This window comes from Notechis scutatus, chromosome Z (genome assembly GCF_049901735.1).
Source record: "Notechis scutatus isolate UNSWTSFEM ecotype Mainland chromosome Z, rNotScu1.2, whole genome shotgun sequence".
Taxonomy (NCBI): Eukaryota; Metazoa; Chordata; class Lepidosauria; order Squamata; family Elapidae; genus Notechis; species Notechis scutatus.
The window spans coordinates 135838699-135863349 of record NC_142025.1 but is presented as its reverse complement, the minus strand read 5'-3'; the positions used below and the strand labels follow the sequence as shown (position 1 = coordinate 135863349).

The following is a 24651-nucleotide window of genomic DNA, read 5'->3' as shown; positions in this document are numbered from 1 at the left end:
ACAGTTACAACCTTTCTAGCATCTCCATGGTCACGTGATCTGTATTTGGATGCTTGACAACTGACTCGCATTCATGACAGTTGCAGTGTCCTGGGGTCATGTGACCCCTTTTGCAATCTTCCGACAAACAAAGTCAATGAGGAAGCCAGATTCACTTCACAACTGTGTTACTAACTTAACAACTGCAGTGACTCACTTAACAACTGTGGCAAGAAACATTGTAAAATGGGGCAGAATTCGCTTAATAAATGCCTCCCTTAACAACAGAAATTTTGAGCTCAATTGTGATTGTAAGTTGAGGAGTACCTGCACCAGAGAGAGAGAAGGCTAAATTGGTATGAAGATGAAAGAGCATATTTAAATGAGGGGGTCCTTGATGGCTCTAACAGCTTAGTTGTTTTATTTGCAGATGTTTCATTACTCAACAGGGTAACACTATCAGTGCTAGAAGCACTGTCTATCACTGATGTCTAGCACTATGTAGCCCTGATGATGTTACCTATTTGGGTAATGAAATATCTGCAAGAAAACAACCAAGCTCAGAGAGCATCAAGGATCCCACAACCCTGAACTACAAATATTTTTCTTCTATTCATAGTTGCCTGAAAATGCCAGTGCACATCCCTGCTCACTTACTTAATCACTTACTCAACAAAAGATAAATATGGGGAAATTTGGTCAAGAGGTTCCCTCTTAGTCTGAGATCATTCACAGGGCTCATAAAGACGCTGGTGATGCTACAGAAGTCACAGAAAAAGTGTAATGCAGGACCCAGGTGGGACTCAGGTGGTTATCATGCAAAAGCAACCGAGGCACAGTCATCCCATCTCAAGGCCAAAATGGCTGTGGCTTAGTAAAGTACCTTACAAACATCCATATAAACATTGGAAATAATGTCTACTGAGATTCTCAGTCAACCAGGTCAGGGGTCGCCAACCTTTTGGACTTCAGGAACCACCAAAATCATAATTTTAAATCCTGCAGACCAGAGACTCTGGGAAAATCCCCAAAAAAGGCTGCAGGAAAATTCTTCGCCCTGTTTTCCTACCAATCAATCATTCTTTACTTGGGATTGCAGGATACTGTCTCCAGCTCCGTTCTTAGGGGGAGAGAGAGAGACAGAGAGACTTTTGGCTTCATGCAAGGAAAGCAGCAGAAGCAGCAGTTCTTTCTCTCTCCCAAACTCCACCAGAAATGAGTTCTTGTGAGACTTGTCATGCCAGCGCAGCCTCTTGGAGCAGGATGCCTTGCAGGGTCCCAGAGAATCATTTCTGGTGGAGTTTGGGAGAGAGAAAGAGAGACTTTTGCTGCTTTCCTTGCATGCAGCCAAAAGAAGAAGAAGAAGAAGAAGAAGAAGAAGAAGAAGAAGAAGAAGAAGAAGAAGAAGAAGAAGAAGAAGAAGAAGAAGAAGAAGAAGAAGAAGAAGAAGAAGAAGAAGGAGGAGGAGGAGGAGGAGGAGGAGGAGGAGGAGGAGGAGGAGGAGGAGGAGGAGGAGGAGGAGGAGGAGGAGGAGGAGGAGGAGAAGGAGAAGGAGAAGGAGAAGGAGAAGGAGAAGGAGAAGGAGAAGGAGAAGAAGAAAGAAGTGGAAAGAAGCAGCCTGGTAGCCAGGCAAAGTGCGTGAGGTGAGTGGGGCAAGTTCCCCCCTCCGCCCTTTCCCCCCTCCCCTCACTACCTTGTGTTGTTCGCAATGCAAGCGACACAAGCCTTGTGTTCCCACGGGCTATTTGGGCAGCGCAGCCTTGTGTTCCTGGATTAATTGCTTTTGGAGGTGCTTTGGAGGTAACATTTCTCGGTGGACCACCAAAATTTTCTCGCGGACCACCAGGTTGGTGACCACTGATCCAGGTCATAGTTGTCTCAAAGGTTTTTTTTTCCTCAGGAGCCAGTTGGACTTTCTGCTTTTTCCTTTGAAGATGTTTCGCTTATCATCCAAGAAGCTTCTTCATCCTGAAGAAGCTTCTTGGATAAGAAGCTAACTGTCTTCAAAGAAAAAAACAAGAAAGTTCAGTTGCCTCATGAAAAAGCACCTTTGGGATTAGAAATAAAGTGATGTGCCCACTGCAATCTTATCTGCAAGTAAGTAACCTATTGTAGACCCATTAACTTAGCATGCATTCATACGATAAAAGTGACATGCCGCATACAAAGCGTGTATTTCAATATGTTGCTCCCCAACCCAACATACAACAAGAAGGCACAATGATAAGCAATAGAGTTGTGTAAAAGTCACAAAGTTAAGTCACTGAGAGTAACACTTGACACACAGGGCAATGGTATAAAAGCCATATTCAGGTTGTCCTTGGCTTACAGCCACTTGTTTAGCTACCATTCACAGTTACGACGATGCTGAAAAAAGTAAGTTCTGATGAGTCCTTGCACTTATGACCATTGCAGCACCCCCACAGTCATGCAATCAAAATTTGAGCAGTTGGCCTGTATTTATGATGGTGATCACCATTGGTGACCTTCCCCGCCTCTTCTGACAAGCAAAGTCAATGCAAGAAACTGGATTCACTTAACGACAGCATGATTCACTTAACTGCAGTGATTTGCTTAGCAACCATGGCAAAAAAAAAGCACTTATAATTCAAGCGTCTCGCTTAACAACCACTTTGCTTAGCAATGGAAATTTTGGTCCAAATTCTGGTTGTAAATCAAAGACTATCTGTATACTTAGAAGCACAGAAGTAGAAATTTGTAAACCTTCCTTATCCTGCTTAATGTTGTCACGGCAGGTTTACAGTGTCGGGAAAGGGGAAGTAGAAGGAAATGAAGGAAAAATTCAGAGGTGTCCAACAAGACTCTGCTTGTGTTCAGAAGAACACTTGAATGTTAGTTCCCCAAACTCGTACTTGCTCATCTAATGCACCCAGATACCTACTCCCGACAGCTCTGGCTACGCTGCAGAGATGCCTCCAACCACACACATCACCTCAGTTGAGGCTGATGACCTATTGCAGACTACACACAATGCCTCACAATGTGCCGGCATCACCCAGACTCTTCCCATTGCTACGTATCTCCGTCTCAGCCTGATGTGCCTCTCCGTTGCTTTAACCAGCCTCTTTTGTTTGCTGTTTTCTTTTTTTTCTGCTTTTCCTCCAATGGTTTCTCCCTATGACATAATAACAGCATGCTAGCATCTCTCTCCTATACAGCAAAATACCCCTCGACATAAAACGCCATTTCGCAGGATCTTCTCCGGCTGGTGCCACTACCAACCCACTGCTGGGTGGGGGGGGACAAAAGGAAAAGCTGTCTCTCACCTCCCCCAGTGGGTGACACCTTTGGAAAACAGACACTTTCGGTGGTGTGCTTGTAAGGTAAGCTGCTATCTATCTCCCTCTCTCTCTCACTCTCTCTCAGTCTCAATATTCTTCATTCTGTGCTGCAAAAGAGGTAGAGGGAAGGCACTTGGGAGAACGGGAGGGGGAAATGATTTATAGCAATAATTTTATAACCTTGTCAGGATTTCCCCCCCACCCTCCTGCACCAAGGAATGGATCCAAAACTATCCAATTTCTAGAATGAATTTCTAGTTGCAGGCACTGCTTTCACCAACCCTTTGCTTCAAGTAACGATCACCTCCAGCCTGCTTTTGCTAAAGCATATATGCAATAGCTCTGTCCGAATCAATTTCTACTGATGGGCATCCTTTAGCTGTTCTCTCTGGATGGTTTTAGCTACATTTCTGTGTCTTTATGGATCTTTCGAATGGATTGAGTTTGTCCGGATATTTGAATGTAAACAGGATAAAAAAAAGGTAGCCAAGGAAGATATAAACTACATGCATTGCTTTTTTATCGATTGTTGCATCCTCTTGTTCTTTCTTTCTTTCTTTCTTTCTTTCTTTCTTTCTTTCTTTCTTTCTTTCTTTCTTTCTTTCTTTCTTTCTTTCTTTCTTTCTTTCTTTCTTTCTTTCTTTCCTTCCTTCCTTCCTTCTTTCTTTCTTTCTTTCCTTCCTTCCTTCCTTTCCTCCCCCCCACTCTCTCTCTGAGGTCCCTTTAAGAAGCAAGAAAAATGTCTCTCATGTTAGGCACAGCAGCATGGTTTCAAGAGATAGATGGAAATTTAAACAATGCTGCGGGGGTTTTGGCCTTACCAAGAACAGCTGCTGGTTGGAAGCAGCTGTTGAATGAATGGGGAATTCAGCTGGAAACGTGAAGGAGGAAATACCCTAGGATTAGATTGGACAATGTTTGTGATGTTGCTAGTTGGTTGCCCATTCTTTCTAGCATTTTGCACTGAGACTAGAAGAACCACGTTTCCGTAAGGTAGGGAAACACGGGCCTCTATTCCAAAATATTTGCAGGCAGAATCAAGGCTGTATTTGGCAAAGGGTTGCCAATAATGGTTGTGATTTCCAAGATTCTGGACATCTAAATCTTTTTTAATTATCCCAGAGATTTTTGTTGGAATAGCGGATCAGATAATAGGAAGAGGAGAAAAAAAACCTTCCTCAAATGCACACTGCCAAATTACAGAGGGAGGGGAGAAGCAGTTCCTAGATTTCCTTTATCTGGGGAGAGCCAACTGAGCTATGGATCAGGATCCCTCAATTCTATAAAAGGAAATCAAAGACTGGTGACTTAACAACACGAAGTTATATATGGAAGGATTTCTGGATTCTCAAGACAGAAAATTCTTCATGGATTTATGTCAATTAAAGGTGAGCACCAAATTTCCAAGCTGATGGAAATGGGAATTTCAACTAGAAAATATGTGTAGTCCTTGGTGCTTTCTGAGGTTGCTTGCTTACATTTCATTACCTGACTGAGCAACATCATCAGTGTGAGGGAGAGTGTGGTTTGCACCCTGTTTATATAAAATACCTTGCCCTACTAATCTTGATGTGGGGAGGGGTTTCTTCTTGATACACATAGAGATAAGCCATTTTCTCATTGGAAGTATTGGGCAATTGATTGGGCAATTGTTAACCTGCTTGATTGTTTGCCTAGTATTAATCCCTGCTGAGAGATCATTAAAAAATCTAAGAAGAAAGCAAAAAGGTCAGAACACATCCTCTCCAGTAACCAAACCTCATGCTATATAAAAACGGAACAAACCCCATTCTCACTAGCACTGATAATGTTACCTAGTTGGGTAACGAAATGTCTGCAGGCAAATAACCATGCTTAGAGAGCACCAAGCTCTCTCTCACAATTGTATCCTGAGCTATAGATATTTTCTTCGGTTGGAACTAGCAAATAAGAAGTATTTGATTAGTTGATGGATGCTGTCTGTCCAGTTTTGAGGGCCTTGGGTTTCCAGGCAGTGGCTTCAGAGTTTCTGCATTCTAATACTAGCAATTGATTATGAAGTTGCAGATAATAATTGATGCCAGACAATGTGTGTGAGGGAGAGAGAGAGAAAGAGAAAGGAAAGTATATGAGAAACTGGGGAGAGGGATATTTAGTAGAGGAAGATGCAAAGTTCTGCCTGGAATGGAGAATTGCACCTCAGAAATCCCCAAGAATGGTGTTTGGGAAGCATATTTCTTTTAATCCTGGTTCAATGACTTGATTTCTGTTGTGACACCAGTAGTATTTTTATTCAGAAATTATTATTTCATTATGATTCAGTTGTCTGAAAATACATGAAAACAGTTACAAGTTGCTTGGAATGCTCCAAAGGAAGGCAATCATAAATTATGATAAAGCAGAATATGAATTCAATATGAGGTCCATAATAATAGTGATAATTGTGGTTATTGGACTGATGCTAAAAAAATAATCATCAGTAAAAGAAATATGGAAAACTGAAACAGATTTTCTGAGCACCCCTCAGAGAAGGATGATAAGGTCAAATATGGCTTACTGTCTCAAGGTGTGTCACCTGAGTCTGTCAGTCCATCTGTTTAAGTGATCATGTTATTTTTCACACACAACTTTCTATTGAATAAAATATCCAGTACCATTTTAGCATCCATAGTATTTCTTTCCTGATGCTCCCCTTTCATCTGGTATTCAGCCATTTCAAAACCTACATTCCACCCATTCATAATCCTCCCCTATTTAGCCTTCCTTCCTTCCTTCCTTCCTTCCTTCCTTCCTTCCTTCCTTCCTTCCTTCCTTCCTTCCTTCCTTCCTTCCTTCCTTCCTTCCTTCCTTCCTTCCTTCCTTCCTTCCTTCTTCCAGTTCATCACCCAGTGACTTCCCTCCAAACCAAGATTCTCTCATTCATCCATCCTCAAGTACTCCATCTGTCCTTCAAATTACTCTGCTTTTCAGGACACGGAACCAAATGTTCTTTATTTTGTTTGGTTTTCTCAAGCAAAGTTCTAATTAAGCGAAGAAAATGACTCAATTAGCTGCACGGAATACCTGGAAGAAGTGAATAAAAGCAACCAATGTAGACATTCCAGTTAGTCTCTGACTATGTTGGATATAGGATATTTATAGATATTTATAGCACCTAGAAGTGAATCAAAAGATGATAGAAAAGAAAATATTGCCCCTGTGATACATTGAACTCCATTAAATTATAGAGACATTGTATCAAATATTCGGGAAAAATTGGAAATAAACTGTTTATCGATCCATCATTCCTAATATAAAATGTATAACTAGAGCATGTGAGGAAAACTACCTATTTCAGTTGCCTACAATAGAAAAGGGTATGCCTGATTTTACAGCTCCAGTAACAAGGTCACTAGAGATGTTATAGTACCTGTACCTCTGTCCTTTTCTTAATCATCCATGATTATTCCTTAGGCCTCAAAGCTCTTTGTGAGGTAGAAAAATTAGAAGCAGTAACCAACATTTTATAAATGGTATCCATGGATACTGTTAGGATAGATTGCTTCCCACCCACCCAGGGCACTCAAGCAAAAGAACAGAGACCGTAGGTTGGGGGCTCTGAGCTACCACTTCATTATAATGTAGAAGCAAAAACTGTGGAATAAAAGAGGATTCCTTTGGATCTTGGATTTGGTCGAGGCTGGTGTACGGGTGCTGGAGCACAGGTTAAGCCTAGTAAGCTCACGAAGTAAAAGAGATGGAATCACAAATAGAGCTTTGGTCTTCCTCAGCCTCGTGCCCTGCAGATGGATGTCCCACTGGAACATCAGATGGGAACGCTAGGTGGTATCCCTCTAGATATCCAGAACATCTGGAATAATGAGTGGGGTGCACAAAACAGAAATAAGAGAAGACACGTTTAGGATAATGCAGCCAAGTTTACTGTTTCTTCCATCTTTGTTTCCTCATAGTAATGTTCCCATAAAGACCCCTAACAAAATGCTTTTTTGCTTGGCACAATCATCGGCACATTCCTTTACATGGATTTAGAGCTTATGATCTTCTGAATGCTCCCCAAAATGGGATCTGAAGAGGTAGAAACAGGTGCCGTGTAGACTATATATTTAAACATAGGAAAAGAATGACACTGAGGTTACATTTAATAATCATGTTTTACATGATTGCTCCATTAACCACTATATTCATATAACACTTTGAAATATAATCTAACCTGTTTGGGGTCCCATAAGGCATTTATCCACATAAATCCTAATCATGGTTAATACCAATCAAAAGTAGCATGTTTGAGAATGCATCTGCTAGAGTTTTACATGATCCAGTTGTATATAAGCATAGAGTTCAGTTTTGGAATTCTGATGGGGAAGTGGCCCGAAAAGTCAAGATTTCAAAAACATTTGTAAATCCCCAAGATTTATAGTCGTTTTTCCCCCAGTTAGTCTTGACTAACTGGGTTAGTTCATAGATAGCAAAACCAACAAAGCTGTATTTATACATGCTGCATTTATACAGTAATCTAGGTTGCATCTTGCATATCCTAATAAGAAAGAAAAATGGCAGAGGCTAATCTATACATTCAGTTCAAAAATGTCTCCTTTCTTGTTTCACCTCCACTACCAATATTCAGAAACGATGTGTGCATCTAAAGTTTAACAATCTTCTTGCTGCTGTTTTTAGTTTCAGAGAAAAGGAGTAGCCAAGTCTCTGGCTATCCCTGAAGGACCACAAGGATGGATGGAGACCTAGAGAGGGTACAGTTAGAGAATAAGAGAATAACAGAGTTGGAAGAGATCTTGGAGGTCTTCTAGTCCAACCCCTTGCTCAGGCAGGTAACCCAATACCATTTCAGACAAATGGTTGTACAATCTCTTCTTAAAATCCCAGTGCTGGAGCATCCATCACTTCCAGAGGCAAGGCGTTCCACTGATCAATTGTTCTGTCAGAAAATTTCTCTTTAGTTCTAGAAGCTAAACACAGAGTGATAACAATGGTTACTGGTTTGAACTAAGCTTTTGGGGTACACAAGCAGGAGGAGGATGTATTGTACTGATGTATTGGTACAGAATGTGAGAAAGACCTTGATAAAGAGGGTGAAGAAATGCTACCTAGGAAAAGGTCAATAAGAGAGGACTTGGCCCACCAGTATAAAATGGGTAAAGAAAGAGCTCAGAAGAGACCCTCCCTAACTTCTCAAGCTGTAAAGGAGGTTGCTAAAGACTTGTATTTTCAGGCTTGCAAAATTGATGTCAGCCTTCCTGGGTAGCTCAGACAGGAAACATGACCAGAGGAGCTAATTCTACTTTACAATAAACTATATTAACAGAATATTGCAGGTGTGAAAGTGCAAATTGCCCATCATCTCCTTTACACTTAGGAGGCTAGGGGAGGGGGTGCCTTGTTTTCTCTGCCCATTATGCAGCTGTGGGCTATGCTCTCTCTTATCTGACCATTCCCTAGACAGCATCCCCCCCATTTTTAAGTCTTTTCTCACCTACCATTACAATGTCTTTCTTCCCTATAAGCTTCTGCTTGGAGGCTGGATTGGACCCTGGAGTATGATATGGCAAGGAGAGGCAATGGAAGTTCTTTCACCTGATAGCCCTCAAAGTGCCAATTCAAGCTTCTCTCTCTATTTCTAATTCCTAGGAAGGGAAGGAGCGGGAGCTAGAAAACTACCATATGGATTTTAATGTTTTCATACATTTACATCCTGGCAGGTTTGCAATGCGTTCTAGTACCTGGGTGATATTAGAGAGTGGAATCAACTGATCACAAAGTACACTACAGCCAGAGGAAAACACCCAGTTTTTAGGATTTCAAAATATTTTGCAGATTCATGTCTCATCATTTAGGGAACTGCTGAGGTGGAATCCAGAGTAAAAAAGATTTGCATAGCTGGGATTTCTTTTATTTTTAGGCTGTGAGCTTAAGTGATAGCTTTATGCTAAAACATAGCATTTAAGATGTCTCAAAAGCTCATATAAAACACCCTGGACTGCTTTATGTTCAATTTCTTCTTCTTCTACTGTAATTGTAAGTAAGGCATCTTTTGTGTGTTTGCTATGCCTTAGATCTGATTTTCTTAGCAGCTCTGCTTCAAAATATATAGTTTAACAGAACTGATAGTTTTTTATTTTTACATGAAGTATATAAGCAAACAGATGCGTATTTCTCATCATAGCTGTTCTTTAGTTAATTCCAGAGCTTGTCAAAATACTATTATAACCTAATCTAACTTACTATGAAAACTAGCAAGGTAATTAAAAGTTGAATTTCTGCAGAAGTGACATATCTCTCCCCACTCCCAATAATGTAATTATCGTGGCTTCAGGTCCATTGGAGCTTGATATAGGAACAGAAAGATTAGAAGCAAATATTTTACTGTATACTTCCCTAAAAGACAGTCTTAGGTCCTATCATCCTACTTGAGAAAAGTAAAAGTCTTTAGGTGCATAATCTCGGTTTACTATAATTGCAAAAATGGATTGATATGGAAATTTTCACTTTTTCAAGTGTATTTTGTTATCGCTTGTAACAAAATAATGAGAAAGAAGAAAATAATGAAATTCAAAGATAATTATAATGCAGATACATACAAAAACTAGGGACAGTGTTTTTATAAAATAAAAATAAAAACAGGAAAAAAGGTGATAGATAAAATATAGTTATATAATAAAGACCCCAGTTTAAGAATAGGTTCCAGTCCCAAGCACTGTCTTAAGTCCAATTTGTATGTAAGCCAGAACAGAATTATTGTATAATGCTGTATAAATAGTATTGTTTAATGAACTTGAACCATCGTGTATTTAATTTGAATTATTGTGCATTTAACTCACATTTTGCTACAATAGGTTCCATTCTTAACCAAGGGCGGTCTTTAAACAAGGGTGTTCTTAACCTGGAAACTTGGTGTACATCATTATAGCAATTAACAGTTATAATGCTGTATTATAAAATTGTAACTGGAAATTTCCACTCTTGTAAATATAATTGGAAAATATTATTACACTCCCTAACATTAGGTTAATCTTTTTTAGATTAGTAGACATATGTAGTAATTCTGCATAATCTGTGATGAAGAAAAATATTATGTGCATGTCAGTCAGAGACATATCCTTTCTATATTATTTTAGGTTTTTTAACTAAGGGCCATTTTTTACTTAAGCCTGAATGATATTAGCTGGGTGATACTATGAAAAACTGTAAGATACTGGATTGGCAATATCTTTTTCTGCTAAGTGCAAGGTGTTTCCTTTAGCCAGTCCCTCCTAGTGCCCTATAGTATCTTCATTGTATCAACTAGCCATTTTAAAATGATATAAATTCTACCCTAATTGGTGTTAGTTGCTAGTGATGGTTAGATGACTGTAAAGTATAGAAGATGTTATACATTCCAAATAAGATAACCTTTATCTCTCAGCTCTTGCCAACACAAATTTAAGTCATCCTTGGCTGTTCCAGGGCTAAACTAGCATTTCACCCTTAATCTAACATTGCCCAAGGGAATATATGGATGTATAAAATCTGGTAGGCTTTGTTACCCTTTACCTTGGAGAGAAGGCAGATGACTGGCAGAGAGGAGAGGTAATAAATAGTGCAGGATAGAAACTTTCAATGTGGACAAGCAACTTTCAAAGTAATACAATTTTGAGATACAACTTTATTTTAAAAACAGATCTGTAGAAAACCTTCAGCCAACCAGCAGGGTAAAGCGCTAAGCCTTGGTAGTGATAGCTCTCTTAAGTCATTGCTCAAACTAACCCTCGCAAACCCAGTTAATGTTAATGTGGCTGAAATTTTATTCCCACACCAAGAAAATCAGAAGATAATTTTGTGCAGGGACCCAATTCTTGATTATATTAATGATTTGAATTGTTGTTTCTCGGATGGTTGTATTTTAATTTTTATAGTGTTTGTTATTGTTTTTATTTTAATTCTGTTCACTGAGGTGGGTGGCTATGTACATAGGATGGATAAAGAAATAGTAAAGCCAATTCTGGATAAAATTTTATTTTTATAAATTTATTTTACTTTTGGATATAGTGATGTCTTCAACCTATGAGCTGAAATAATCTAGTCTAATTAATTCAGCCAAACTGGACTGAATTATATGAATTGTGTGAAGTTTTCCTTCAATGCGGGCTATTAAATGAAATATAGCAAATTACAAGGCTGATTTAATCCTGAGTTCAGGACATATATGAAAAGAAGATAAATCTGATACAGAGTCACCAGGCCATCAGTGCTGGCAATTTGAAAAGGAAAACCTAGGATAGATACTTTTGTTGATTCATTTTAATCATCAGCTTATCTGCTTATTTGAACATAGCAACAGCAATAGCACTTATATGCCACTTCACAATGCTTTACAGCCCTCTCTAAGCAGTTTACAGAGTCAACATATTGCCTTCAAAAATCTGGGTCCTCATTTTACTGACCTCAGAAGGATGGAAGGCTGAGTCAACCTTGATCCAGTCCGGATCAAACTCCTCTGTGAGCAGAGTTAACCTGCAATACTGCATTCTAACGATTGCACCACTACACCTCTATAGAAAGGAAAATACATTGTATTTTCCTTTCTAAAGCCACATAAATATGATGGAGAATATTTCGGGGGGGGGGGGATCCAAATAGGAAAATATAAAATCAAATTCCCATCAACAAATATAAGTTAGATATCACAACTTTCTCTCTATTATTGCTCCAAATGGTTACAAGTGTTGGTCAGAACAGTAAATAGGGACCACCCAGACCAAAATGCCTACTAATGAGATGTGATTTAGAAACATTGATTTGAGAGTATCCATCTTTATGTATACACAGGGATTTTTCTGCACCCAAAACTTTCAATTCCCTCCTGGCATATTTTTATTATCCTTTTACATGCCATGCAAAATCCATCTCAACATTCTATTATTTGGTGCTTCTTAATAATATTTGAAATGTTTTTAATTAGCTTTCGTGTTCCATTTATTTTTACTGTCCAAGGTAAAGGAAATTTCCAAGGTAAAAGAAATAAACTAAGTAGACTTCACAAGTTCTACTGCCTTCCTCTACAACTTTTATGACTTTTTGTTCTAATGTTTTTATACAAATCAAACTTGAAGCTACAGGTAGTCCTTGACTTACAACCATTCATTTAGTGACCATTTGAAGTTACAACAGCACTGAAAAAAGTGACTTATGACCAGTTTTCACACTTACAACCATTACAACATCCCTATGTTCAATGAGATCTAAATTTGGCTGCTTGGCAGTTAGCATGGATTTAAGGCAACTGCATATGTCCCAGGGTAATGTGATCACCATTTGCAACTTTCTCATCCAGCTTCCAACAAGCAAAGTCAATGGGGAAAACCAGATTCGCTTAACGACCACATGATTCACTTAACCACTGCAGTGATTCATTTAACAACTCTGGGCAAAAAAGGTCGTAAAATGGGACACAACTCAACAATTGCCTTGCTTAACAATGGAAATTCTCAGCACAATTGTGGCTGCAAGTCGAGGACTACATGTGCTAGCGATGAATTTAGACAATAATCTTATTTATATAAAAATGAATAATGTTTCAAAGGATCAGGGTGCCTGTAGTTAACACTGCAGCAATGAATGGAGTAAGAACTCTTTCTGTATGAAAAATCTATTTTCTTCTCAACTCTTTATTTTTCTTCATTTTGCCCCATTTGCTCAGTAATAATATTGGCTGACTCCTTATTGAGTGGCAAGCAATAGATGTATCAACTCCTTAAATCAAGGAGAGCTTCAACTTGAAAAGCCACATCTGGGATATAAGGTGATTCATACATGGAAACCCAGGAAGTAGAGAACAGGCAAACAAAAGAAAGGAAATAAACCAAATAGACTTGGCATAAGGATACTGGGTGTATTCTCAATCATTTCTGAAAGCTTTCTGAAGCCGTAGATTAAGGGTGAATGAAAATTTTTAGCAGACACCATGAAGTATTTTTGAATATTTATTTTTTTCCATAGGGGTTGTAAAGGTTCTTCAGTAGACATAAAAAGAAATCTAGAAGTTATCTGTTTCCTCTCTCCCTACTTCCTACTACCAAATCTTAGTGGCAGACTAGATCAGTGTTTCTCAATCTTGGCAAATTGAAGATGTGTGAACTTCAACTCCTAGAATTCTGGGAGTTAGAAGTTCACATATCTTCAATTTGCCAAGGTTGAGAAACACTGGGCTAGATAATTCATTAGCTTTCCAAGAAAGTAGGCTTTGAAAAACCTGGAGTTCATATCTAAATATTTCATGATAACCATCTGGTATTCAAACAGTAGATATCCTGTGGTTACTTTCCAGCTGTTTTTTCACTAGTTCTTCAGTATTTTGACAGCCGTGATCTGGAAGCTCCATCTCTACGAAGATTTCCCAACATATCATAGTCTGCTGAATATCCGATCTTCATCTTCCAATTGTGTCCTCCCACAAATCTCATCGGCAGAATTTTTGAAAATTTATTCATATATTATCCATACGCTTTCTTAAAGTTCCTGGAAGTTGTTCAATAAATTCCTTTGGATGTTCCTATATCTTCTCTGAAACTTCTCTTGAAGTCCATCTGTTCTCCTTTTCTGAAGAGGGGGCATCCAAGATACAACATTTCAGAAGAAACCCAACTTCCGCCAGCTTAATTCGCAGGAATCTCAAGAGCTTTGCAGACGTTGCTAAGACAATCTTCCTTAATCTTCTCTATATCATCACATTCATCCAGGCTAAAGAAAATTCTCTCTTCCTCTCATTTTTCAAAAGAAGGGTTCCAGATCCTGCCTACTGGAAGAGGAAACTAGATACAGTAGGCAAGGCCTCCATAATCACCACTGCCTCTGCTGCTTGCATTCGTAACAACTGGCGTCGTTTCTTACCGCCAAGCTGGAGTCTCTTAAGCGCTGGAATGAAGAGAGGATGGTCTGGTGTGAGAAAGGTGTCCAGATTCTACTTACAACTGTGGGGGCTTTTGCTGCCTTTGGTCTCATGATAATTGCCATTGGCACAGATTACTGGCTATATGCTCGTGCCTTCATTTGCAATACCACTAATATCTCTACTGAAGAAACACCCCAGAAAGACAAGAAAGATCCTGGAGGACTCACCCATTCAGGTCTTTGGCGGATATGCTGTTTAGAAGGTAAGTCATTGAAATAGGTTCAAGAGACACAACGTTCTACAATTGTGGAAAAGCAAGTTTAGGTAGAAAAGAGGTTTACCGCAAGATATTATAGTACTGACAAAAATATTTGTAGCTCAGAGTTGAGCTCAGGGGCCCTTGGTGTTCTCTGAGCTCGGTTGTTTTCTTGCAGATGTTTCATTACCCAAACTAGGTAATATCATCATCATCATCATCATTATGACTACTAGCACTGATGATGTTACTTAATTTGAGTAATGAAACATCTGAAAGAAAACAACCAAGCTCAGAGAGTACCAAGGATCCCTCATATTAGAGTACATCAAACTTGGAGCAATTAATGGCCAAGTTCTCCAAAGAGACACTTTCTTTACTAGAGAATTTATCCAATAAAAGAGAAGGACTAGAGGCAGAAGACAAGAAACTACAAAAGCGTTAAACACTGCAATTATGCACTGATTAGCTGGTATAAAAACCAATATTGCTTCCACACTGGGAGGCATTGTTTTCCCCTAAATTAACTGAAAGCAGAATTAAAACAGTAGTTCTACTTTACATTTACCCTAGTGCCATATTACGCAGCAGAGCTTGTGTTCAGGAGTTTCTATAATATTAAATAAGTTTGAGTCAGCAAAAGTCTCCAGCATACCTTTAATTAAGTTCCCACCTCACAGCTCCCACTTTTAATTGCATTCTATACTGTACAACATCAGCATAATTGATGAATCCTCATAAATAAATTGGGTCTTGTTCCTCTTGGGATAAGAGAATTTAAATAATTACTTTTTTCTTCTCTAAGACTTTTTTTTTTTACTATAAAGAACATAAAGAAAAAGAGGAAATCAGTAATCAAAACTCCTAGAGTTCAGGGGAAAGAGAGACTGATTAATAGACATCTAAATTGCTGTTCCATTTGGAACAGGAAGCAATCAGGCAGAAGCCACAAAGAGGAAGTTTATAATTAAAGGCACAATAGTTTTGAAAAGCATCAATAATGCTTCTTCTAATCCACATCAGGGAAACTGCCCTAAATTGTATTTGATTCCTGGGAAAAGATGGAAGCTCTGAATAAAGATGGATAAATTAACAGTAAACATCTGATAACAACAGGTTGCCAATTACCACCATCTGGAATGTCGGTAAAATGCAACTGAACAAATTCCAGATTCTAGCATAGAACATGGCCTAATTACAACTGATGGAGACAAGTCTTTGGTGAGAGGTAGGCTTAATAGGATGACAGTTCAAATATCTGTCTCTTGCATTGGGAAAACCACTTGCCATTCTTCTGCTCCAATCTGCCACCATTTAACACAATTTAATATTAGTCAAGCAACCCCACCTCCTCACCCCTCCAAAAAAGCCAAGATGAGATGTGTAGGTTCAACTAGACCGCAAAAATCCTCAGGGAGGCTAGCTCCCCGTGCCTGTATGCAGGCATTTATTCATTGGGGAAACTGCATGTCGCTGAGATGATATGACAAAAGTGATCTGACAGGGAATTCTTGTAGATATCTTCGAATCTACAAGCCAACACATTTTGGCTGTTATGACAGGTATTATACTAAGTATAAATATGTATATGTTATTCATATAAAGCACTGTCTTGCTCTTGAATTCCTCACCTCACCTACATAACAGTAAACAGGCTGCCACATTGCCTACACACATCTACTTAGAAGAGAACCTGCGTTTTCACCCTAACTTTGCCTTTCAGTGTTGTGAGCCTTCATAAGGGTAGACCCACCAGTTTTTTCTATTTTCCTTTTAGCCATCCCTGTGCTGTGCGGAAAATCCATTTTCTCCATAATAGACATAATTCCCCGATTAAGGTGTTTAATTAACATACTGGTATCTGGTATAGGTAGTTCCCAACTTACAACCATCACTCACCCTGGAATTATGATCTTAAGATATTGGGCTTATAAGTTGAGGCATCACGTGACTGGACCTGATTTTTTGGGGGGTGGGGGGGACATTTTTTGCAGTGGTTGTTAAGCAAATGACACAATCCTTAAATGAAATCATTTTCTCCAATGGGCTTTTTTTTTTGCCAGAAACTGGAAATAAATGCTTAAACTGGCAAACAACATCACAAATCATGGCCACGTGACCCTGGGAACTGCAAACAGCAGTAAAGGGGAACCTATTGCCAAGTGTCCAAGATACAATCACATGATCATGGTGTGTCTATGCATGTGTGCAGCTGTCTAAGTTTGAAAATGGGGTATAAGTAGCTCTGCAGATGTAGCTCGGGGAATAGTCATTAAGCAGTCAGTCTATAAGTCAAGGACTATCTATACCCTCCAAGTGTTGTTTTTCACTCCTATAATCTTCTAGTTGACATAGCTTATGACAACAGAATGATAGGAATTGAAGTCCAGCACATTTGGATGCCCTCAAGTAGGAGAGGATTTATGCACATCACAAAGGGATATAATTTTTATCGTCCAGATGTTTTGGACTCCCATGTCCATAATCCTTTGCCTCTGGTCACCCTAGCTCAGGGGTCTTCAAACTTGACCACTTTAAATTTCTACTCCAGTCATGTTAGCTCAGGAATTCTCGGAGTTGAAGTCCACAAGTTTTAAACTTGCCAAGTTTGAAGGCCCTTGCTCTAGCTGGACTAATAGGTATTGACATTCTATACATCTGATAGGCACAAGATAGCTTCTTCCTGCTTCCTCTTCTCCTACAGATGATGAAATCTCTAAAGATGGCATTTCAATGTTTTCCCAATTAAATTATTAAATTATTAAATTAAATTATTTAACCTGGCTTGTTAAATTATTTTCAGTATTCTACAGTTCCTTTACTAGGGTTTTACTAGGGTTTTACAATGTTGGTTTTACATTTGTTTTAAAAGAAATTTTGCTGGCTTTTAGCTTAAAAGGGGTACATAAACCATTAACAAGCAAGGCCTTTAAAAGAAGCAAATTAGATACAGTACGATAAGTTATGCTAGTTGCAGCTTTGAATTTAACATGCTGGTTGGGCTTCAGTTGAGGAGGAAGACAATACACAGAAAGTGATCAATTCAATTTCAGGGATTGATTAGATAAAATACTCAAGTATGGGGTTGTGGTTATTTCTTCTTCTTTTTTTCTCGAAAACACTAAATGGAACTGCAGTTCCATCCTTTCTCGTGAAAAGAGCAGGAAGGTATTTGGGGCATAGAGTGCTCAGTGACACTGCTGTCATAGCCATCTAACCTATAGAAACTCTATCTCATTGTCTCTCCGAAATTCAGCTAAGCATCTGTTACTAGCTCCAATCCTACATGCACTTTTCTAACCCCACCTTAAAGTCACCAGAGCTAATCATCTGGAACCTTTAAGTCTTCCTTGTGAGTGGGCTCAGTAACGCTTAAAGGTTATGGATGCAAAATTGGTAGCACGTGTGTACTCGCTATATAAATCTTATTCTATCCACTGATGATGTAGCATGTGTTTCTCAACCCAGCAATTTTAAGACGTGTGGACTTCAAATCCCCAGAATTCCCTTGCCAGCTGGCTGGTGGGATTCTGGGAACTGAAATCCATGCATCTTAAAATCGATGAGGCTGAGAAACATTGATATAGCTGACTGAAAAGCTCATCAAAAAAGAAACAATTGTTCCCGGTGTCACAGTCAGACATTGCAAGGTAGAATTGAGTGGGTGGGATAGCATTTAATAGTGGAGGCCTGGCATGAGATACAGATCCAACATCAGCTTGGTAAACTAATGATCTTCTGTAACTCGGTGCCTCCCAATATGGGGCATGTTGTTCCCGACACACTGATAAATGCCCTTGTAAGATTGGGGATGAGAAGGAAAGGAGCATCATTGGCAATCCAGCATGGGGTTAATTCCAGCATGATGCCAACTAACGCTGTGCTCTAATCCCCAAACAGCTGGTAATTTGTCTCTTCCTGTTTGCAGGATTGAAGCGAGGAGTGTGTGTGAAAATCAACCATTTTCCAGAGGACACAGACTATGATCACGACAGTGCAGAATACCTCCTACGTATGTATAAATTGGTGGCTTATTCATTCTTGTATCTTGGCCTCGGCAATGCTCCGCCACCCTTGTTCTTTGGAACGTATGGAATGCTACGGCATCCTACCATAGGGAAGGGACAGTGGGATGGGCTCAGCAGTTTAGATGCTGGACTTTTCAGCTGGGAAGCCAGCAGCCCAGGTTCGAGACCCTAGCGCCACATGATGGGGTGAGTTCCCATCCTTGCTCCAGCTCCCGCCAGCCTAGTAATTTGAAAGCAGGTAAATGTGAAAAATAGATACCAGTTTTGTGGGAAGCTAACAGAGCTCCATTGCACCATGCTGGTCACATGTCTGTGGAAATGTCTTGGTAAAATGCTGGCTCAGTGGCCTTGAATTGGAGATGAACACCACCCCCTGTAGCAACGTAACGACTAGCGGAGTAAAGTCCGCAGGGACCACCATAGGGCTACCGAGCCTTATAGATGTATTGGTTTCCTTTCCTGTAAAAGAATACAATCTTTGTTTTAGTGGTGATGGAGCGTAGATGTCTTTGCAGACTGTCATATTGCAGAGAAGGCTCCTCTTCTGAGGCTAAAAATGCCTGGCAAAGCATAAAGAAACCATAGCAACATAGATGCAGCTCTTTCAAACTTCTGAGTAGTCTAGTACGACTTCTCATGAGCCTCCTTCTGCTACCACCACCCACCTTCCACCCGCGTGGCCATCCTACCCCCACCCCCCACCCCCGAATAGCAAAAGCAGGGCTGGCATCTTCATTATGTGACTTATGCTTCAGAGTAAGGCTCCAGCCAAATTACAAGTATGGCCATTTAGTTGCTTTCTGTATGCCAGAGGAAAAGGGGAAGATCCATATTGCTCCCTTCTTGGTTTCTCTCCCTTTCCTGCAGTCTTCCAATATTAAAGTTTTACCTCCTAGTCAAAAAGCAAAGGACGCCAATATCTGCAGAGGAAGTTAACCCATGGTGAGGTCAGCAAGAGATAATATGCTTATATAGTCAACTGCAAAAGAATAATTATTTTAGGCCACTGATCTAAGAGCTAAATTCCAGATGCAAAAAAACCCAAGACCTTGGATATTGCCAGATGCGGGACAAAAGTTATCGTTTTCCATCTATATCTATAAAGAAGCCATATAACAATAAAAGGCAATTTTTACACATTCTAAAATTACACCTCCATATCCAAAACCTCAGCATACATCTGCCGAACACAATCAAAACAAGCATCAGTTATAAGAAACATCTGGTTGGGTATATCAGAGACCTGCTTATGTATAGTTATATCACAACTGGGAAGTTTTCTTTAAAACACACTTTCTGTTTTGGTGGGTTTTTTTCTCCAAAATGCGTAAGGAGCTTGTTAGATCCTTTTTGGAAAAGAATTCAACATCTGTGATTGTTAAATCATACAGTAGAAAAAAATTCTGATATATATGTATTTGTGGGGGGGGGGGAGGGATAAATTTGCTCATCAGAATTTCACTAATGATGGATCTTAGGGCCTGATTTCTAATCCTAAATTTAATGTCTAGGCAGGCTTGGGTAAATAAATTTATACTTTACAAATTAGTAATCAGTATTCTGCTGGCTTTATCTTGATTCAGAAGCTAAGCAAGATCAAAGCTAGTTAATACTCCAATGTGTGTTCATTGGGGAATTGCAGAGCTACAGGCTAGACAAGGAAGTTAAAAAGCTTTGCAGAAAGTGCCTGCATCAAGTCTTTTCTGAAAAGTTGCCAAGAAAAGTGTGTGCCTTTATTCAACAAATCACCAGAAGTTGAGCTTCTCTTAGCAGAAATGTCACTTTTATTCACTATTTATGCAGGGTGAAGAATACACTATTCATGTAATATAATCAATATTATCCTACTTGCTAGTGAATCTTGTTTATACACATTGTTGTTACAAAGCTGCATTTAAAATGCTGTTTAAAGAGCATTTCAGGTTTTCATGTAACTACAGGTAATCCTCGGCTTATGACCACAATTGGGACCAGAATTTCCACTGCTAAGCAAGGAAGATTTAAGTGGGTTGTCCCCATTTTTACAACCTTTTCTGTCATGGTTGTTAAGTGAATCACTGCACATCTTAAGGGGTCACTAAATGAATCTGATTTTGTCAGAAGCCAACTGGGAAGACCACAAATGGTGATCACAGGACCCTGGACAGCTCCAGGGTTGGTTGTCAATCACCCAAATTTTGATTACGTGACCATGGGGATGCTGCAACAGTCATTAAGTTTGAGGGCGAATTGTTAAGTCACTTCAATGTTGTTGTAATTTCAAATGGTCGCTGGGGTTAGGGTTCCTCTTTCCCAGACATTAATAGACAAATCAAAGCACAGCCATTTTTCAGCTTTTGCAGTACATACATACACATAAAATCAATGTGAATATTCCTTTTTTATTTTTAAGATTCATCAGGAAACAAAATTATCTAGATTTAGCAATGAATGCATAAACTGACCTACAACTGAAATAAGAGTGGTGGTTGCCCTTTCGTTGGCTGAGGAAGGGCCTCCAATGGCACCTCCTTTATGTCCTTTCTTCCATTTCATTCAACCAAATTTTGATTTGCTTCTTGGTCAAGCACAGGGTGTGATCTCTGTCCTCTGCCTGTGGGTCAGACAGCAACTGAAGTAGAAGTAAACCTAATGGAATGTTTGATGTTGTGGTTAAGGCACAATGCTAGAAATCAGGAGACTGGGAGTTCTGGCTGCACCTTAGGCCCAAAGCTATCTGTTTGGTCTTGGGCCAGCCATTTCCTCCCAAACCTAGGAAGGAGACAATGGCAAATCACTTCCAAAACCTTGCCATGAAAAAACTGCAGGAACTAATCCAAGCAGCTGCCAGAATCAGCACCAATCCAAAAGAACCCCTCCAAAAAAGAAATCCATCTAATGCCTTAGGCTATGAAGAAGTCACAAGGCTTCTTGAACCCAAAAGCTTTGGGTTCAGCCTGTGATTTTAGAGCATCACTCTAAGACAGGGATCTTCAACCTTGGCAACTTTAAGCCTGGCGGACTTCAACTCCCAAAATTCCCCAGCTTATGAGGCAGAGACTTATATGAGGCAGAGACTTAACTTAGAAGTCTTTGAGCCCAAAAATTTATGTTGCTAAGTAAAACATTTGTTAAATGAGTTTTGCTCCATTTTACAACCTTTCTTGCCGTAATTGTTCAGTGAATCACTGCAGTTATTAAGTTAGTAACACGGTTGTTAAGTGAGTCTGGCTTCCCCATTGACTTTGCTTGTCAGAAGGTCACAAAAGAGGATCACATGTTCTAGGGACACAGGAATGATCATAAATATAAATAAACATCATATAACCATCGGGATGTTGCAATGGTCATAAGCATGAAAAAAAATATCATAAGTCATTTTTTTCAGTGCCATTGTAACTTTGAGCAATCACCAAATGAACTCTTATAAGTTAAGGATTATCTGTATTTTCCTAATACTTGCTGCATACCGTTTTTCAAAGCCATCTCCATACCCTTCTACAGCTATAAAGAATAATTTCCCCCATCCTGGTATTTTCCAAATATGTCAGGCTTCATCTATCTTAATTGCCAAACCAATCTGACTGTCTACAGTAAAATCTGTTGATTTAATACTGTGTGTGCTTCCCCCCTCTGTTAAACACTTCAAGCATTTTTTCTAAAGTGTTTAGAATCTATCATGTGTTTCATTATTATAATCCTAGGATCCTTTGAAAACTCCTGTAAAAATTGTGTTATCTATATTCTGCTAACACTTTTCTGCCTCTCTGTCTGCTTGAAACCTTCAATTGGTCCAAATGCTACATCATAGTGCAAAAATATTTGAATCAGATACCTCAAGTCCATCAACTTAAAGAATGCGTACAAAATCTGGTTCTCTACTCCTATGTAAAATTTCAAGGATCTTCACACTTTTCATAAAAATTGTGACTACTGCAGTGTGGACAGAGTCAGCCACAGTTGTGTGATCATCATCTCCAAATACTCTTTGCCAGTTTCCCACAAAAGGAAGATCAATGGGGAAGATCAATGGGGAAACCAGCAGGAAGTCAGAAATCATTCCAGCTCTCACTTTTTTGCCTACCTGTGGTCATCCTGTTTCTCAGTTTAAGTAAGGAAATATCTCTGAAAGGATAACTCAATGGGTTATCCAATTAATTCTAAAATGCAGTCAGTGAGATTGAAGCAGAGAAGTAAGAGTATTTACGGATTTGGCTCAGCTTTTTCTGAACCTAAGGAATTAGGATCTTTGATTCCATTAAGACTATCTACTGGTTTAAGTTTTGCTCCCTCATGTTTTGAGAAATTCATTTAGTAACAGTCTCAACAATTCAGTTCACGGGATTCTTTTGGATATAAAAGGCTGGGGATGTAACCCTGAGGGTTCTCCACTTGGCCAAATTTAAACACTCTCCATCACCCCTGTTGCTGCAAGAACATTTGCTAGCATAAGCTGGATGGCCTCTGTTGCCAATTCCTATTCTGCCACAGTAGTGGAGCTGGCAATTGGAGCTGTTTTGCATATTTATTGTGGGCCAAACTTAGGAAAGAGAGAGTAGGTGTAGCGGTTAAAAGCACCTGGTTGAGGACAAGGAACCCTGGAGTTCTAGTCCCACCTGAGGCACAAATCCAGCTCAGTCACCTTGAGCCAGTCCCTCTCATCTCTAGGAAGGAAGCAATGGCCAACCACTCCTGAAGAACCTTGCCAAGAAAACTGTAGGACCAACCAATGCCCTTCCTCTTATCAGGGATAAATTTATCCAATTAAAATGGACTAAATTCTCATCATCTCCAGCTACATGTAAAGAACAGGTTGGGAAAGGGTCCCTGGTTGGTCTGAATGACTGGAAATTCATGAACAGCAAGCCCGCTCGCTTACTTGCATGTTAACTATTTTGAAGTAAATGTTTCATTTGACGTTGCAATTGTATAAAATTAGATTAGTTCTACAAAAGACAAAGTGTATTAACCTGTATGAAGACCATTCTGCCCAGTGATAAAGACTCAAAACTGCATCCCAGCAGTCACAACTACAGTTCCTATCCAGATTTAGAGTAATCCTAACAGAGTTATGAATCCCGAGTGAAATAACTTTTTCATATCAAAAACAAGTGAGCAATTTCCATCATCCGACTATCAGAATGCCTTTACCAACCCATGAAATACAGTACAAAAAAGAGTTTCAAGCCAACTTTGAGGGCTTGGCTTCGCATCAATGTTCAGTTGCAAACTCCTTACTACTCATTTCTGTCTGTTTTTCTGGCACAAGAAGGAATAAACATCGTTTGCAACATCCAGTGATTCCTGTACAATATTATGAACAACCAAACTATTAAAAAAGGCATTTGGAGATTTAGAATATAAAACTGGATGTCCCTGGATCATTGTCATCTTTTCACAGAGACTCCGTAGTTTTGCCATTTGTGCTTGGGACCTGCCATGTAAATGAAACAAACTTTATAGAGGCCATAGTTAGCTAACATAACCCATAAGACAAATTTTATAGCGTTGCTCATGAGGACTGCTCCAAAGGGTTTGTGCAGATTCCATGCTTCAGGGTAGGGGTGGGGCCCTTCTATGACTTGTGGACTTCAACTCCCTGAATTCCTGAGCCAGCCATGCTAGCTCAGGAATTCTGGGAGTTGAAGTCCATAAGTCATAAGGGGCCACCTCTGTTTTAGTATTTGTAGATATTGATAGCCTGACAAAACTAAAACTTAGAGAATATGCACAGATTATCACCCAATATCATGAATAAGACTAGCTCAAAATTGTCTCTAGTTTGCCAATTTCCCGTGCATAAAAATTTTGCTCTGAGACATATTTTGTGTTGTTTTATATTCTTCTTTTCCTTCCTTCCTTCCTTCCCACCCCTGCTCCCTCAGGAGTGGTACGAGCCTCAAGCATCTTTCCTATCCTAAGTGCTCTTTTGCTGTTGCTGGGTGGGTTCTGCGTAGCTGCCAGCCGTGTCTACAAGTCGAAGCGCAACATTATTCTAGGTGCTGGCATCCTGTTTGTTGCTGCAGGTAAGTTGTATAGTGAGGATAATACAGGTCGTCCTCGACTTACGATCACAATCGGGACTGCAACATTAGTCACTAAGTGATGTCGCCATTAAGTGAGTCCTCAAGTGATTGTGTCTAATTTTACTACCTTTTTCACTTTGTTGAGTGAATCTAGCTTCCTCCATTGTCTTTGCTTGTTGGAAGCCAGCTGGGGAAGGTTGCAAATGGTGATTAAATGGGA

At 39.5% G+C, this 24651-nt stretch overlaps 1 protein-coding gene across 1 annotated transcript in view; it reads left to right on the top strand.

Annotated features, from left to right (window-relative positions):
- The first annotated feature begins 2998 nt into the window (after window positions 1-2998).
- Window positions 2999-24651, top strand: part of CACNG8 (calcium voltage-gated channel auxiliary subunit gamma 8) — a 28477-nt gene continuing 6824 nt past the window's right edge. The window contains exons 1-4 of the mRNA XM_026677586.2: window positions 2999-3323; window positions 13579-14404; window positions 18327-18410; window positions 24291-24431. Of these exons, the coding sequence (XP_026533371.1) occupies window positions 14182-14404; window positions 18327-18410; window positions 24291-24431 (448 nt within the window). The 5' untranslated portion in view covers window positions 2999-3323; window positions 13579-14181. The remainder of the gene's footprint in view (window positions 3324-13578; window positions 14405-18326; window positions 18411-24290; window positions 24432-24651) is intronic.